This window comes from Tachypleus tridentatus, chromosome 12, assembly GCF_004210375.1.
Source record: "Tachypleus tridentatus isolate NWPU-2018 chromosome 12, ASM421037v1, whole genome shotgun sequence".
NCBI lineage: Eukaryota > Metazoa > Arthropoda > Merostomata > Xiphosura > Limulidae > Tachypleus > Tachypleus tridentatus.
This window is the reverse complement of record NC_134836.1, coordinates 51769840-51788870: the sequence shown is the minus strand read 5'-3', so window position 1 is coordinate 51788870 and position 19031 is coordinate 51769840. Positions and strand designations below refer to the sequence as shown.

The following is a 19031-nucleotide window of genomic DNA, read 5'->3' as shown; positions in this document are numbered from 1 at the left end:
CGAAAGTAAGGTATATTAACCTTAATTTTAGTATCCGCTCATTTGGATAACAGTCACTCTTCCATATCTGAGTGGTTCGGTTTGTTTTGAATTTCGCGCAAAGCTACTGGAGGGTTATCTGCGCTAGCCGTCCCTAATTTAACAGTGTAAGTCTAGAGGGAAGGCATCTAGTCATCACCACCCACCGCCAACTCTTGGGCTACTCTTTTACCAACGAATAGTGGGATTGACCATCACCTTATAGCGCCCCAACGGCTGAAAAGGCGAGCATGTTTGATGTGACGGGGATTCGAACCCTCGACACTCGCTTACGAGTCAAACACTTTAACCCACCTGGCCATGCCGCGCCTCCTGTATGTGACTGTATTATAAACGTAGAAGCGAGTGAAAGTTCTCTTTTTAACTTCAAATTCGTTAAACTGTGACACATTGAATTTTCATATTGAATTTCAGTATTTTATGCAGATATTATGTTTGAATTTTGAAGAATGCTAAGAAACAAACTTATTAAAAAAGTCCTTTAAGTGATAGAATACGTTCTATATTCATTGAAACAACCGCAACAGAAAAAAATACCAAAACAGAAAAATCTCATTATTTTATTTACTACAGTACTGTACATACATGTACCAGTTAAATCTTTGAGCATAGCACAATCAGTTGATTAAATAAACAGAAAGAGGTTCACACAATCACATATCGCTGGTATGTTATTACTGACTTCCACGTCTACTTTAGTACTAATACCGGAACTACTTAAAGAAATCTAAGTGGTTTTTCACACTATTTAGATGTTATATAAGCAATTAATTAGGTAGTTGAAAAACATGTCTTTATACCAGTTAATTAGCATATTCTTTAAAATTATATATATGTATATATACACGCATATATTTGCATATTTTGAAACGCCTTTAGGTTTTTATTGTTCAATATTTTTCGTGAGAGGAAGATGTTATGATGTCATTTATGAGCTGTTGCGCTTCCTTCCGCTAACATTCGACGTTCTACACCACGTGTATTTTTGAACAATTCTTTAAAAAGATCAATGATTTGCCTCCAAGTTTGTTTGTTTTTAAATACGTTAATGAAACCGCGGTATTCGTTTTGAAATTGGATTCTACAATTCCTATTGGTATATTTCTGAGATCTTAGTCAAGAAAGTTGAACACAAAATAATTCTTAGTTTAACAGCAGAGCCCTCACAGAAATAAGTTAATTGTTTATCGAAGCGATATATTTCTAAATTACACCACTTTCGTTTGAGAGTTAAGTGCCTTATTTAAACGTACTTAGACAACAATTAACAGAAGACAAAGGCTTTACTTAACTCTACTTCAAAAGCATTTAAAAGTCAATTTATTTTAAAATACTAATGTCAAACTTGCATCGCTAATGTCAAGATGTTTGTTTTTTGAATTTCGCACAAAGCTACACGAGGGCTATCTGTGCTAGCCGTCCCTAATTTAGCAGTGTAAGACTAGAGGAAAGGCAGCTAGTAATCATCACCCACCGCCAACTCTTTTACCAACGAATAGTGGGATTGACCGTCACATTATACGCTCCCACGGCTGGGAGGGCGAGCATGTTTAGCGCGACGCAAGCGCGAACTCGCGACCCTCGGATTACGAGTCGCACGCCTTACGCGCTTGGCCATGCCAGGCCTTAAGATGTTAAAAAGTACGAAATAACAGCTGTTCACATAGTACTAATTGCTTATTTTTTAATGAGACTGATAACGTTTTCTCAGGCAGTTTTCAGGTGAAGCTGAGACATACTTTTAATGTGATTTGTATCTTAAAACGACTAGTTCAAGAAATAAACAATGCACAACAAAAGTTAAAGGCTTCTATACACAAATATTCAAACAACATTTGTAGTATTTTAACACATTCCTATCAGATACAGAGAGACTACTCAATGTATAAAGAGGGTCGCAGGTTCGTATCTCCGTCGCACCAAACATGCTCGCCCTTTCAGCCGTTATAACGCGCGGTCAATCCCACTATTCATTGTAAAAGAGTAACCCAAGAGTTGGCGGCGGGTGGTGATGACTAGCTGCCTTTCTTCTAGTCTTACACTGCTAAATTAGGGACGGATAGTGCAGATAGCCCTCGAGTAGCTTTGCGCGAAATTCAAAAACAAACAAACAAACAATGTGTAAGATACACTTGTTTTTATTATGCGCGTAAGAAAGTAAAACATACAAAGCTTTACAACTATATTTTTAACTCAGCGTATCCTATTAAATGATTATTATTCACGTACTACTATTAAACATAGGATTTTTGTTGCATGTGGAAACATATTATGTTAATATAAGAGTAAACTGACAAACACGATATATAACATTAGATAAATTGTTATACTCTGGGAAGTATATTAAATGTTACAGCTGAATATTGGTCTCTCTTTTTCAGACCAGTGTTCTATCGAAACATATTGTAAGTTCTCCAAAATAAAACCACTTCATTATGACGTCAGTCATTGTCAATTTACTATTAGACATCGGACTTTTTGCTGACAATTTTAACGTGAAATGACACTTCACTTCTCTTTTTACTGAACTGCAAAATTGCCCAATGTGGAACCTGAGGAGTGCTCACAAGGTTCGAATCCTGGTTTTAGAGTTATAAGCCCCTTCGTGTACTGTTAATACTTCAGTGGGAGTCAAAATATGACAAATAAGGCTCATTTATGTACATAAAGAACAGTATTATTTCATTACCAATTAAATACTGGTTATACCCTGGTATTTGCATGACGTCATTCTAAAGGATATACGTGTGAGAAATATCTCAAACATCTGTGGACAACACGACCAAGCAATAGATAACATTTTTACTTTACGATAACAAAAAACTATTTAAATCAGGGCTTAGATGACAATTCAGTTTTCATTTAAGTTATTTAAACTTAAATAAACATTTGATTAAGGTAGGAACTGCTCTAAAAAATGGAAAATACTTGCTACTTTAATGGAAGTTGCTCTGTTATTTGTTTTGCTTGTTTGTGTTGTTGTAGTTGGTTTTTTTTTATTTAGGAGTGGGGATATATTCCACAGATAATTATTTTTGTTCGTATGTAAAGTTACTGATGAATTTCACTCTAATTAATTAATTTTAAAACCAGATTTAGATTACATCAATGAAAGAAGAAAACAGCGCTACTACGTTTTAGTAAATAATACAAACTTAAAGAAACAAGGCCTAGTTCTCAGTAAATGGATTTACGTTTCTCTTTGTCTCGTGTTTGTAGGAGATGACTAGAGCAAAATATAATATTTTATATCGCGATAAACTAAATGTTTTTCTAGAGACATATTAATATGTAATACTATTTTATATAAGCATTTCTGTTGATTTATGTGGGAAGTTTTACTATGAAACATCTTAAGGCATACGGCTAAAATAAACAAGTAACCAAATGATTAATTTTCGAAAACGTAAACGTTTAAAGATTTAATTGCGTATCGTATTAACAACCGTTAAACTCAACTGTTATTAACTTTAACTTGTTAGCTTTCGATCTTTAAAAATGCAGTTTTAATCCTGATAATTTGATAATATTTATGTAATTAATTTGTCAATTATAAAACCTGTTCTTATCACTGTATAGAACTGGTTTATAAGTACGATTAAGTTGTGCAATAATTTGTCCCAGATTTTTTGGTTAATGAATTTAATAGATTTGTTATTTGATTTGACTGGTTGTAGCAAACTACAAACAAACGAAGTGTGTTGTTACTAAACCGTAAAAAATACAACAGGGAAATAATAATCAGTGATTTTTTTGCATATATATTACAACAGGGAAATATTTAGCGTCGCTATGGTTTGCGCTAAGTGGAAATTTAAATCCTAAATAAAGAGCTCACAGACCTAGCTATTTGAAATTACTGTTGTTGTTTTTTTAACCTACACTAAACGCTTTGTACTTGGGTTTCATCAAACGCTTAAGTTAATGTCATTACACTTGTAACAACTAACAACTGATTCGTAATTCTTCCACACCTTTCCAGAAATTGAGTTAATATTAACTTTTATTTGCTAAATTCGTGTTTTGAGCTTACATTCGATATGATGTATTAAAAAAAACACAACTAATTATTATATAACAAATGTTTCTGGTGTTTTGTCTTAATACCCACACACACATATTTATATTATTCATTCCGCAATATTTTCTGGTAACGATTTTCACTCGTCGAACTTTAAAGGTTACCGTGAACACTGGCAACGTTATTAACAAAAATTAGATTTTTTCTGCTAAAAATGCTTGCAATGAGTATACTAATCTAGCAGCAATAAAACAAGTGACATCTCGTAAAATCTCGCACATTTTTTTCCCTGGTTTTTCCAGACGCTATAAACACATTGAAAAAGGAAATGAGTATTTAAACTAAATGAAAAAGCGCGAATTTGATGTTGGTTCTCCAGAAGTGTAACATCTAGAAGCTTTTCTGACGAAGCTAGAAACACCACCAGTAGAACAGTAAGAGTTTGAAGCTAATTGGAACCACTTTACCATGCTTACAATACTTGTTTATTCAAAGGTAAATAATAACTGTTGTGTCTTCATTCCTGTTTTTTATTGGATGCCGTATTTGGCCTCGAAATATGATGCATTCGACGCCGAAGAGTTCAGGCTTGACATAGTTTGGAGACCACCACTAGGTGGTGTTATTGTTGGGGGCAGTGGCATAATGGCGTAGTTGGGCTTCCTGTCGCTTGGCCCTCCTTGAAATCTGATACCTGTAAAACATGAACAAGATTTACTTGTATACACTTATAAAATTATAGAATTAATTCTTTTCTAAAATATAAAAAAAACACTTTTCTTACAAACGATTTATAAAATTTTGTAATTAACTGTGTTTTCTGTTAATGACTTTAATACGTAATAAATATGTTAATAAACATTATTAATTTAGCTCATAACTTTGTACAAGAACTTGACAAAACACCTGAAGGCTTGTTCCGCTACAAATTAAGTTCATAACCGCGGTGAGCAAACCACAAATAGCACATTGTGTAGCTTTTGTGCTTAACAACGAACGCACGTATGAAATTATACTTTGTATAATTGTGTTTTGGTCCAGCTAGCCTTTTCAACGCCCTGCTACCTACCCCTCTGGCACAGAGGTACGTCTGCTCACTTATAACACTAGAAAACGGGTTTCGAGCCTAGCACAAATTGTGTAGTTTTGTGTTAAACTACAAACAAAGTCCTCCTATACAGTTTGGAAGCTAGCACAACCAACAGTAGTAGACGGGCTCCGGGTACGTCTGAGCGTATCCTAATCTCCTTTGTTATACAGGTTAAAACATCTCCCCAGAAGGTCACGTCGCTGAATATAACCATGGCAACGAATATAGTGTTCTGGTCCCCTCAGAATTAGGGTACCGCCATGTTTGAAACTATGTTCGTACTTTTACTCTCAGACAAGCGGGATCCAATTCGCGTTCGTGTTCAAGTATCCCGCGGACGGACGCCCTAACCAATCCCTTTTCGGGTACAACCCCCCTGAGTTAGCTATACAAGTAACTAGGGGTAATGAAGGAACTTTACTGATACATTGAGTCCCCTGTGAATCATGAGGAACTCTTTGAAGCCTTCAGCGAAGCTGTGACATTTTATGTTAGTTGGCATCAACTGCATTAAATAAATAGTTATTTCAGTTATGCCCTCTTTAAATCGCTGTGCCTAATAACAACCATTATACTATTTCGCTCTAGTCTCTCTGTTTTATGGATCCTACGATACAGCGGCGGTAGTTTACGAATTCACAACGATACAAAAACCTGAAGATCAAACACCAGTTGTAGAAAGAACACAAATATCCCAGTGTGTAGATTTACATTACAATATAAATCCCTTGTATCACCTAGTTTACACAGATAACCCGACGTTTTTGACGATGAATATAGAATATAAGGAGGTTCTTTCAAATTTTCTCATCAACTCTGGCCGCACGTGGCGTGGTGACTAGTGTATTAAGTTGAGTGTCTAAGGACCCATAATTCGCGTCCCTTTGCTGCAAAATCGTGTACTTCACTTTGGGACCGTGGGCACGTTTTAAGAATGGTGGTAAAATTTTTACTGGATTAGAGTAATATTATATTTGATAGGAGGCGCTGTTGAATAGCTGCCTTATATCTAATATATCACTTAACAATAACGGTCAGGTACTGCATCTCCAAAATACACCAAATTGGTAGTGATAAGAGCTTTCCAGAATACATCAAATTAGTAGTAATAAAACTCTTCAGGATACACCAAACTTGGTATTGATGAGAACTCTCCAGGAAATTACAAATTAATAGTGATTAGAACTTTTCATAATAAACCAAACTTGGTAGTGATTAGAACTCTCCAGGTTGCACCAAACGTGGTTGTGATCAGAACTCTCCAGAATAAACCAAACTTGGTTGTGATGAGAACTCTCCAGAATAAACCAAACTTAGTAGTGATGAGAACTCTCCAGAATAAACCAAAACTTAGTAGTGATGAGAACTCTCCAGAATAAACTACACTTGGTAGCGATGAAAACTTTAAATGAATATAAATACATGAACTAATTAAACTTTATTGGAACGAAGTTTTACGTCCCCTGTTCCTCTTAAAATTACTAATCCATCGTCAGTTTAAAAAAAAAATACAAAAGAGGGGTAGCAAATGCCTCCACAGAACCAATTCAGTTTTGCTATTTAGCAAAGGCATATAAATACTGCTATTGACTTGATTACTATTTGTAATTGTTTTGTATGAATGTGATGAACCATCTTTCTGAAGGTAGGAGAGAGATAGAACAACAACCATTTTTAACCCCACTAGTGTGACTTTGATTACAAAGTAATGTCTGACATCGTAGTTATCTGCACAGAATTGCAAGATTAGTGTTAATCGACTCATAATATCACTTTCTATAGGTTGCGGATGAACTACAGCAGTTCAAAGAAAAGGTTTAGGCAGACCATGAGTTCAAAGCTTATTGAAACTATTACGAGGAAGACTCTGGATTACCAACATGTGCTCAGTTGGGATTACTGTGTTTTCAACTTTTACGCCATTTTTGTTCAAGTTGTTGCTGAAGTTTCTGAATGTTTGATCAAGTGTTTGTTTACTTTCTTATTAACGTTACCTAGAGATATGTCCAGCTTAATTTGAACGGTCACTGGGGTCAGAAGCTTCTCTTTCTTAACCATGGATTTAACTTTGTAAATGCTCCCCAGTGGCTCAGCGGTATATCTGCGGACTTACAACGCTAAAAATCGGGTTTCAATACCCGTGGTGGGCAGAGCACAGATAGTCCATTTTAATTCAAAACAACAACAACTTTGTAAATTCAAATGGGGTATTTTTTTCAGAACCATTTGATATAGACAATGCTCGTCTTGGCTCTAATCGTTTACCAATCTTGCTACAGTAATATATTTTCTCGGAAAAACCTCTCAAAAATCCTCTACCGGTAAGAATACCCTTTGTAACATTGCTTCTGTCAAATGATCGAGAATTTAGAATGAATCAAACATTAAGGAGCTAGTGTGACGGATTTACTATCTTATAATGATGTTTATTGAACTTAGATTTATATTTAGAAATGCATGTGAATAACCGATATAATATCATACTGAATAGTTACTAATTAAAAGCGGTAAGTCTACAGATTTACAACGCTAAAATCAGGGGTTCGATTCCCCTTGGTGGGCTCAGCAGATAGCCCGATGTGCCTTTGCTATAAGAAAACACACACATACTAATTAAAAATAACTAGGTTATATACACACACACACATATGTATGGCAATATTACCTAAGTACTTAGGTAATCTATATATGTGTGTGTGTGTATGTGTCTGGCAATATTACCTAAATATCTAGGTAATATATGTATGTATGTATAGCAGTATTAACTAAACTCGACTACAAAGAAAGAAATTGCTTAAAAGGACAATAAAATGCCACTGTATTGAATTTCTTTGTTTGTAATTTTGCGCAAAGTTACACGAGAACTATCTGCGCTGACCAAAAGTTGGTGGTGGGTAATGATGACTAGCTGCTGCATTCCCTCTAGTCATCACCATCTGTCACCACCTTTTGGGCTACTCTTTTATCAACGAATAGTGGGATTTACCGTCACATTATAATGCTCACACGAATGAAAGGGAGAACATCTTTGGCGAAACGAGGTTTTGAACCCAAAGATTGTGAGTCTATCTTCCTAACCACCTGGTCCTAATCTACTGAATGACCATTAAGAGCACCTCATTTATATCACACGTAGCTGGAACCACCTAACCCTAGTGACCATAAGATATTCTCTTCCAGATCCTGACCTACACCATATTCTTTGAGGAAACTGAATCAACTTGCCACTAGATGGACGTGTACTTGTGGAAGTGTTATTCCTCGATACTGAACAGCTGTAGGACAAAACACGTGTTTGTTGAAATGCCAAGTGGTTCGTTCCCTACGTTTCCTAGGCTGGCGGAAAGATCTGAGAAGAGAAAAAAATCTCAGAACGTTGTTCGGGCCACACACACGTTGCAATGCCACTTTTCGACCATAACACATTTATTGTCCTTTCTATTACTCGTCGGTTCCGGTATAAAGGGTAACGCGTGGCCAATAAAACAAAGACGGAAGTTCCTGAGGACAACGACCGTGTCTTGTCGGTATCTGACCGAAATGCATTAAATTCACAGTTAAAGGCAGAAGAAATTGAAAACCAAAATATTGCGTTGAAGATTGAGAAAGCCGTCTTGGAGTAAAACGTGTGACCAAAGAAACAACCCCGACAAACACCACGTGGTTAAGTCGTGTTCGTTCTAAAGACTTTTTCTCAGATGCTAACATTGGCTCCTGTTTGTTTAGTGGAAATGCACTGCCCTGTTATCATGGTAGAAGGGAGATATGATCTTTTTCTGGGAGATATTCTTGTTACTGGTTGTCACTTTCACATTAAGCATTTGCTATGATAATTGAAAGATAACAAATAATAGACATGTGTCTCATGTGCTCATTCACCTCGCGTATCATGAGTTTCTTAACTACCTTATTATACCAATATGAACCTTCACATCTACGTATCTAAAGTATTTCAGAAGGTAGTGTAACCCACTTTAACGTCCCCCGCTAGTGCAGCGGTAAGTTTACAGATTTACGCCTCTAAAATCAGGGGTTCGATTCCACTAGGTGGACTTGGCAAATAGTCTGATGTGGCTTTGCTATATGAAAACACATCTGATTACATCAGTACAAAACAATATATAAGTGTTTAAGGTATTTCAAAATGTAATGTAACATATTTATAGTTGTGCTAATACTATAGTAATAATACCACATTTTGGACGAAAAAAGATTTCATTTTACTCCTTGGGTGAAGGTAGGAATTACCCAGAAAGTTAGGGAATATTCCAACAAACTATCGCTTATATAAATATATTCTAAATTGTGTAATATCGAATGTCATCATTAAACCATATGAGTATTTGAATGTACATTACCACACACTGCATTATATCTGTTACATTCAGTACCTGCAAGGCTTTTCCTGACACCAAGGCTCATCAGGCCAGCTGGGATACCACAGATTGGTACAGAAGCTAAACATGTTTTAGTTTATAGCATTAACATATATAAATGTGGGTATTTTGAAAAGGCGCTTATTTATAAACCATACATGGCATTTAAATGTGCTCCGAACCTTTTTGATTAGTATAAGTTCGGATGGCACTTGATGGAAACTTCACAATTGGTTAATGATGACCGATCATGAATATACAGGCAGCTTTGTGGAAACTTTACAACTGGTTAATGATGACCGATCATGAATATACAGGCAGCTTTGTGGAAACTTTACAACTGGTTAATGGTGACCGACCATGAATATACAGACAGCTAAGTGGAAACTTAACAATTGGTTAACAATGACCGACTATGAATACACAGGCAGTTGAGTGGAAACTTTACAACTGGTTAATGGTAACCGACCATGAATATGCACACAGAGAAGTGAACAGTGTGGGTGTAATAAGCTGGTTCTGTGTTCTGCCTTTTCTCTTTAAGATCCTTATGTGAACTGTCTCAATGACTGCACACTCGTAAATAAAGAACTCTTAACATACACCTGCTAAATAAGTTAAAGGTGGATTCTGTCATATTAAGAAGGCCATTACTTCTAATGAAAAGTACTACAATCCATACCTAATTTAAAGGCCCGACATGGCCAGGTGGTTAAGGCACTGTACTCATAATTTGAGAGTCGCAAGTTCGAATCCACTTCACACCAAACATGTTCGCCCTTTCAGACGTAGGGGCGTTATGATGTTACGGTTAATCCCACTATTCGTTAGTAAAAGAGAAGCCCAAGAGTTAGCAGTGGGTGGTGATGACTAGTTGCCTTTCCTCTAGCCTTACACTGCTAAATTAGGGACGGCTAACGCAGATAGCCCTAGTGTAGCTCTGCGCGAAATTAAAAAAAAAACGAGCAAAAATTTATATGTTAATATCGTTTTCATCCGATTATGTCCCCGATAGTACAGCAGGTAAGTCTACGGGTTTATAACGCTAAAATCAGGGATTTAATTCCCCTCGATAGACTCAGCAGAGAGCCCGATGTGGCTTTACTATAGAAATAACACACATCTGACAATATTCGAAAAGTTTCAGTTTTGTTAATTATCATGTTGTCGGATTGGTTTACGTTTTTTCTTTCTGTTGTTGTTGTTGTTTTATCACAAACATACACAATGAACTATTTTCGCTTTCTCCACCGCGGAAATCGATTCCTAGGTTTTAGCTTTGTAAGTATAAAAACTTAGCGCTAACCCATTGGATGGCATATTTCTAAGTAAAAAAACAACAACAACATAACTCTTAAAAGAACAGAATAATGACTTGTCACATTATGACGCCTAATCCTCACTTATCATGTTTAGTTATCATAATTGGCCCGGCATGGCCAAGCGTGTTAAGGCGTGCGACTCGTAATCTGAGGGTCGCGGGTTCGCATCCCGGTCGCGCCAAACATGCTCGCCCTTTCAGCCGTGGAGGTGTTATAATGTGACTATCAATCCCACTATTCGTTGGTAAAAGAGTAGCCCAAGAGTTGACGGTGGGTGGTGATGACTAGCTGCCTTCCCTTTAGTCTTACACTGCTAACTTAGGGAGGGCTAGCACAGATAGCCCTCAAGTAGCTTTGTGCGAAATTCCAAAACAAACAAACAGTAATCATAATTAAGGGCATGAACTTAACCAGACATCTATATCACCTTAGCTGTGAATCCGCTTGTCAAATTAATCGACGGTTTTAATGTTGTGGCGATTATTTGTACTTTGTTAACAAAGCGATAACTAGAACACTGTCAAAATTAAATCCCATATTCAAAGTGTCTTGCTCCCCTAGTGGCACAGCGGTATGTCTACGGACGCACACCTCGAGAAACCGGGTTTCGATACCCGTGTTGTTTAGGGTAAAGATAGCCCAGTGTGTAGCTTTGTGCTTAATTCTAAACAAATAAACAACCTGTCTCAGTGATATTATGTTTGTCGTTATTTCAGATACTTACTTCCTATCATATAACTACAGTTTCGCGATTTACCTGTGCGTACTTTTGTATTTCGTAGATAAACATTATTATACAGCATAAAAAAAGAGTGCTAACTGCTTCCCTACAAGAGTGCTAACTGCTTCCCTACAGTATTCGATCTGCAAATCAAAAAGTAGTTTGTTTGCTCTGGGTATGTCAACTGTAGTTTTAGATTGGGAAGAAAATGTAACAGACGTTTGGGAAGGGTTCTTTTCGTAGACCTAAATTCAAGGTGAGGCACAGTTCTTAGTCAAAAAATAAATGATAATTGAGAAAGACGGTCCCTGAAGGAAACAGGAAGATCACGTAAAATGAGTGGAAACTAGGTAGCAAAAATAAGGCTTCAGAAATGTTAGGAAACTCTCATATTCCACAATATATCCCAGCTAAACTAACACCCTCAATATCAATTGGCTGTTGACATGTTATAATCATTTAAATAATCAAGATGCGCAGTAATTAGTCACCCGAAAGTCGAGGATCAAACACGCAGTCAGACACTTCCATTCCAGCCCACATTTTTATTTAATTACTTCCTTTTGCATGTGTTTGTTGAGTTTAAGATTGGTCTAATCATTGCTTTATTTTTAATACGTACCTGGTAATTACAAGTGACAGTTTGTTTGTTTTGTTTTAATTTCACACAAAGCTACGCGAGGACTATCTGCGCTAGCCGTCCCTAATTTAGCAGTGTAAGAGGAGAGGGAAAGCAGCTAGTCATCGCCACCCACCGCCAACTCTTGGGCTACTTTTTTACCAACGAATAGTGGGAGTGACCGAACGTTATAACGCCCCCACGGCTGAAAGGGCGAGCATGTTTGGTGCGTCAGGGATTCGAACCCACAACCCTCGGATTACGAGTTCACAATTGACAGACATAATATGATTGCTATTAAAATATAATTGTTCTTTATAAAAGATCCACGGCTACAATTGTTTTAGTACTAAACAAAATATATATATATAATTAAACAACTTAGATATAGTTTACTAATTTCTAACGTTCTCTTTAAACCATACAGGAACTTACAATGAAATATAATAAATGTGCCAAAATGTAATATTAAAAGAAATATAGGTTTTGATTAACAACCATTAGAGAAACTATACAATTACGAAACTCCTGTTCATAGTTTCTTATATACCGTGATACCTTTCACCTTGGAAATAGCTTCAACTTTTAAGCACGTGCCTTTAATTAAAATATTTATATTTTTGTCTGCAAACACTTTTAGATATATATTTTGTATGATGCGATTCAGGCTACACTTGATTCGAGAAGGGAGGGAAAGAATAGTTTTCAAATGAGCTTAAATATTTTAGAAAATAGTTAGTATTATAATTCTTTTTAATCATAAATACTTGTACAGAGTGAAAAAAATAACGTGTTTATAACTTTCAAACAGTATTCCATTGTGAAAGTTACAGACACAAATATGTGAGTAAAGTTATCTTAAAAATGACTTATTATTTGTATGAATCATAAACCTAAACAGATTTTTATGAGTTTCACGCACATAATGAGTTGTTCATCTACCACCAGCAACAGTTCGTACTTTCAAACAGTACCTTGACTACTGGTGGCTCGTTGTTGAGTCTGAAGGTTTATAACGCTAAAATCCGGATTTCGATACCCGCAGTTGACATAGCACAGATAGCTCACTGTGTAGTTTTATGATTAATAATAGATAAACATAACATACGTTCTTCTTAGGACTGGTTTAGGATTGAAACAAATAGGTTTAATTTCTCAGGTCAGAATAAAAAAAATATGCAGACCCTACAAAAAACTTAAACAATGGACGATGTTAATATCCCAGCATTGCCAGACCCTCGACTCCTGATCTGAGGGTCGCGGGTTCGAAACATGCTCGCCCTTTCAGCCGTGGAGACGTTATAATGTGACGGTCAATTTCACTATTCGTTAGTAAAAGAGAAGCCCAAGAGTTGGCGGTGGGTGGTGATGACTAGCTGCCTTTCCTCTGGTCTTAAATTGCAAAATTAGGAACGGCTAGCGCAGATAGTCCTCGTGTAGTTTTGCCCGAAATTAAAATAACAACACACCAAACGATATTAATAAGGAACATTACTAGAATAACAACACACCAAACGATATTAATAAGGAACATTACTAAAATAACAACACACCAAACGATATTAATAAGGAACATTACTAAAATAACAACACACCAAACGATATTAATAAGGAACATTACTAAACTAACTACATAAATAGAACTCTGATATCAACCTTTGTAGCTCGTGCTTCAAAATATACTTTCAGTTTATTTAACAAGAATTAAAATAAACCATTCAGTTCATAACATTGCATTCGAAATGTGAACAAATAATTAGCAATTAGATAATCTATTGATTGTATTTATATAATGGTTATATTATTACTGTTATTTTTATAAACATATTTTGCCAACTTCAAGCAAATCTGAGAAGAAAAACAACACTTTCTGATTTTCCTACCAAACGATAGTTTATCTGTCTTTGTGAATAGAAGTAATGACTAAACGATGTTTTATCTGTCTTTGTGAATAGAAGTAATAACTAAACGATGTTTTATCTGTCTTTGTGAATAGAAGTAATAACTAAACAATGTTTTATCTGTCTTTGTGAATAGAAGTAATAACTAAACAATGTTTTATCTGTCTTTGTGAATAGATGTAATAACTAAACGATGTTTTATCTGTCTTTGTGAATAGAAGTAATAACTAAACGATGTTTTATCTGTCTTTGTGAATAGAAGTAATAACTAAACAATGTTTTATCTGTCTTTGTGAATAGAAGTAATAACTAAACAATGTTTTATCTGTCTTTGTGAATAGATGTAATAACTAAACGATGTTTTATCTGTCTTTGTGAATAGAAGTAATGACTAAACGATGTTTTATCTGTCTTTGTGAATAGAAGTAATGACTAAACAATGTTTTATCTGTCTTTGTGAATAGAAGTAATAACTAAACGATGTTTTATCTGTCTTTGTGAATAGAAGTAATAACTAAACAATGTTTTATCTGTCTTTGTGAATAGAAGTAATAACTAAACAATGTTTTATCTGTCTTTGTGAATAGATGTAATAACTAAACGATGTTTTATCTGTCTTTGTGAATAGAAGTAATGACTAAACGATGTTTTATCTGTCTTTGTGAATAGAAGTAATGACTAAACAATGTTTTATCTGTCTTTGTGAATAGAAGTAATAACTAAACGATGTTTTATCTGTCTTTGTGAATAGAAGTAATGACTAAACGATGTTTTATCTGTCTTTGTGAATAGAAGTAATGACTAAACAATGTTTTATCTGTCTTTGTGAATAGAAGTAATAACTAAACGATGTTTTATCTGTCTTTGTGAATAGAAGTAATGACTAAACGATGTTTTATCTGTCTTTGTGAATAGAAGTAATGACTAAACGATGTTTTATCTGTCTTTGTGAATAGAAGTAATGACTAAACGATATTTTATCTGTCTTTGTGAATAGAAGTAATAACTAAACGATGTTTTATCTGTCTTTGTGAATAGAAGTAATGACTAAACAATGTTTTATCTGTCTTTGTGAATAGAAGTAATAACTAAACGATGTTTTATCTGTCTTTGTGAATAGAAGTAATGACTAAACAATGTTTTATCTGTCTTTGTGAATAGAAGTAATAACTAAACGATGTTTTATCTGTCTTTGTGAATAGAAGTAATGACTAAACAATGTTTTATCTGTCTTTGTGAATAGAAGTAATAACTAAACGATGTTTTATCTGTCTTTGTGAATAGAAGTAATGACTAAACGATGTTTTATCTGTCTTTGTGAACAGAAGTAATGACTAAACGATGTTTTATCTGTCTTTGTGAATAGAAGTAATGACTAAACGATAGTTTTTCTGTCTTTATGAATAGAAGTAATAACTAAACGATGTTTTATCTGTCTTTGTGAATAGAAGTAATAACTAAACAATGTTTTATCTGTCTTTGTGAATAGAAGTAATAACTAAACGATGTTTTATCTGTCTTTGTGAATAGATGTAATAACTAAACGATGTTTTATCTGTCTTTGTGAATAGAAGTAATAACTAAACAATGTTTTATCTGTCTTTGTGAATAGAAGTAATAACTAAACGATGTTTTATCTGTCTTTGTGAATAGATGTAATAACTAAACGATGTTTTATCTGTCTTTGTGAATAGAAGTAATGACTAAACGATGTTTTATCTGTCTTTGTGAATAGAAGTAATAACTAAACAATGTTTTATCTGTCTTTGTGAATAGAAGTAATAACTAAACGATGTTTTATCTGTCTTTGTGAATAGATGTAATAACTAAACGATGTTTTATCTGTCTTTGTGAATAGAAGTAATGACTAAACGATGTTTTATCTGTCTTTGTGAATAGAAGTAATAACTAAACAATGTTTTATCTGTCTTTGTGAATAGAAGTAATAACTAAACGATGTTTTATCTGTCTTTGTGAATAGATGTAATAACTAAACGATGTTTTATCTGTCTTTGTGAATAGAAGTAATGACTAAACGATGTTTTATCTGTCTTTGTGAATAGATGTAATAACTAAACGATGTCTTATCTGTCTTTGTGAATAGAAGTAATAACTAAACGATAGTTTTTCTGTCTTTATGAATAGATGTAATAACTAAACGATGTTTTATCTGTCTTTGTGAATAGAAGTAATGACTAAACGATGTTTTATCTGTCTTTGTGAATAGAAGTAATGACTAAACGATATTTTATCTGTCTTTGTGAATAGAAGTAATGACTAAACGATGTTTTATCTGTCTTTGTGAATAGAAGTAATGACTAAACGATATTTTATCTGTCTTTGTGAATAGAAGTAATGACTAAACGATGTTTTATCTGTCTTTGTGAATAGAAGTAATGACTAAACGATGTTTTATCTTTGTGAATAGAAGTAATAGCTAAATGATATAATGAGGACCTACGATTGGCTTTCAGGGTCGTTGAACCCTGATTGGGTTCGTGTTCCTAGCCCTCTCAGAATTCTGGGCGTGCTATTATTAAAATTATGTTCAAATACAACTAACTAACATTATGAAACTTGACATTTGTGCTTATATACCAAAAGGTTTTTCCCACGAGTTTTGGGGAGATATAGATTTCAATAGGGTAACTATAGGACTAATTAAAGTTAATTGACAAGCACATTGGAGCTCTCTGTGTTTCTTGGTGCGAAGTTGGGTTGAACTTTAAAACAGAACACGGGTCTGTCATGTTAGTGAGAACAATATCTTTTTCATTTTTCGGTTTTGGTTTTTGTTTCAAGGTTAAGCACAAATCAAATCTACACAATGGGCTATTTGTGATCTGCCCACTATTGGTATCAAAACCCGGTTTCTAGCATTGTAAGTCCATAGATATACCGCTGTGCCTCTGAAGGGGTCATTTTCCGATCATCCTTTTTTCTAAGATTTTGATAGTATGTAAGCCTTTAAACTTAAAAAAAAATCTTTCTTAGTGTACTTTTTAACCACCATTTTTAATAGGTTCTATAAAATAGGTAACGCTTTGTGACTTTAGGAGCAATCATCACATTGGTGAAGATCGAGATAATATGCTAACTTATAAACAGAGGTGTCAAATGAGCGAAGTAACTTTACTTCTCTGGAGTACATGAGTAACTTTTTTCTCAGTATCTACATTTAAAAATAAAGTATTCATATTTTGAAATTCTTTCACTCTAATTTAATTTAGAAGAGTTTTTGTACTTTTACGCCCTTAACTTTCATTTTGTACATTTTATTACTATGCTCAAAATTCAAAATTGTCAAAAAGAGAGGCGAACGCGGGAACTCTGAAGTCACAGCATAGCTTCGGGAAGAGGGACGTGGAGGCATACCTAGCCTGTTCAGTTGTACTATACATGCAAGGCTTGGCTATGGCAACTTTGAAAACGAGTTACTTCTTAAATTGGATAAGACATTTTGTACATAATATAGTTGATTAGGCTTAAGTAATTGTTTTTTTTTTTTTTTTGTGTAGTTTATTATGAACCAATAAGATTTGTAGGGTATTGATTATTGACATTACTGCTGTAATAAGTTCATGCACAGTTGTCTGCGTGAGTTGGCTTAAACCCTAAGTGTGGCTGTAAATGCCATAGTAATCAATTATATACAATAAATGTGTTCTACATAACTAAAAGAATCACAGATCTTACGTCACTTCTATTCACTGGTAATTTACGTAGTTCGATAAATATTTTCCATACACAGTTTTATTTCTGGACCTCATATCCCGCAATATACATATAGGGTTTGGTTTATTTTGAATTTCGCGCAAAGCGACATGAGGAATTTCTGCGCTTGACGTCCCTATTTCAGCAATGAAAGTCTAGAGGGAAGGCAGCTAGTTATCACCACCAACCGCCAACTCTTGAGCTACCCTTTGAACAACGAATAGTAGAATTGACTGACGTATTATAATGTTCACACGAGTGAAAAGGCGAGCATGTTTAGTCTGACAAGGATTCGAACCCGCAACCTAAACACTTGGTTAGGTTTAAAATTTGAGAGAACTGCGGATCAGTGCAGATTTTACTTTTCTTACTTCAGTACGTATTCATTACTCTAATTTTACGTAAATTTCAGGATGAATATTTTGACTTGTGTTTGAGTAAAATATTTTACTATTTTACACCCCTGCTTATTAAAGGGAACAAAAACTCTCTGACTTTCTGATAAACCACTATTTTCACAGGCTTGACATTGTAGGTTAACCTACATGTTAACATGTTTCCTGAGGCTATTTTTCATGGCCTGGCATGGTCAGATGGTCAAGGCACTCGGCTAATAATCTGAGGGTCGCAGGTTCAAATCCTCGTCACACCAAACATGCTCGCCCTTTCAGCTATGGGGGCGTTATAAGTGTCGGTCAATCCCATTATTCGTTGGTAAAAGAGTAGTCTGAGAGTACACTGTTAAATTAGGAACGGCTAGCGCAGACAGACCTCGTGTAGCTTGGCACGAAACTTAAACCAAAGGTGTTTTTATTTTATTTTTTCCTAGATTGAGAACGTGTTCTAACCTATGAAAGATATTCTAATCTATGAAACATGTGCTGACCTATGAAAGAGATACCATGTTTTCGAACTTTAGTCCAGCCACAATTTTTACTACGTCTGAGTTAATATTCTAACCTAGGAATGAGAACAACAGTTTCTGGCTTTCAAATAATCCCCACTTTTGTTAGGTTTAAGGTGGGATACTAACACATAAAAGGGATCAATACATTCTGACTTTGTAACCAACCACCATTTTGTTAGGCTTGAGACAGCGTATCAAAAATTCGACACTTTGTTTGAACATAAGAATATTCTTAAGAAATCTCAGAAAAAACTAATCTGAAAATTTATTAATACCTGCCAGAATGTATTATTTATTTGACTTCTCGTGGGCACTGTAACA

At 34.9% G+C, this 19031-nt stretch overlaps 1 protein-coding gene across 1 annotated transcript in view; it reads right to left on the bottom strand.

The window, feature by feature from the left end:
* Positions 1 to 2161: 2161 nt before the first annotated feature.
* The window catches only part of LOC143233318 (forkhead box protein F1-B-like), a 41611-nt gene continuing 24741 nt past the window's right edge, over positions 2162 to 19031 (bottom strand). Inside the window, exon 2 of the mRNA XM_076469444.1 lies at positions 2162 to 4754. Coding sequence (XP_076325559.1) covers positions 4591 to 4754 — 164 coding nt within the window. The 3' untranslated portion in view covers positions 2162 to 4590. The remainder of the gene's footprint in view (positions 4755 to 19031) is intronic.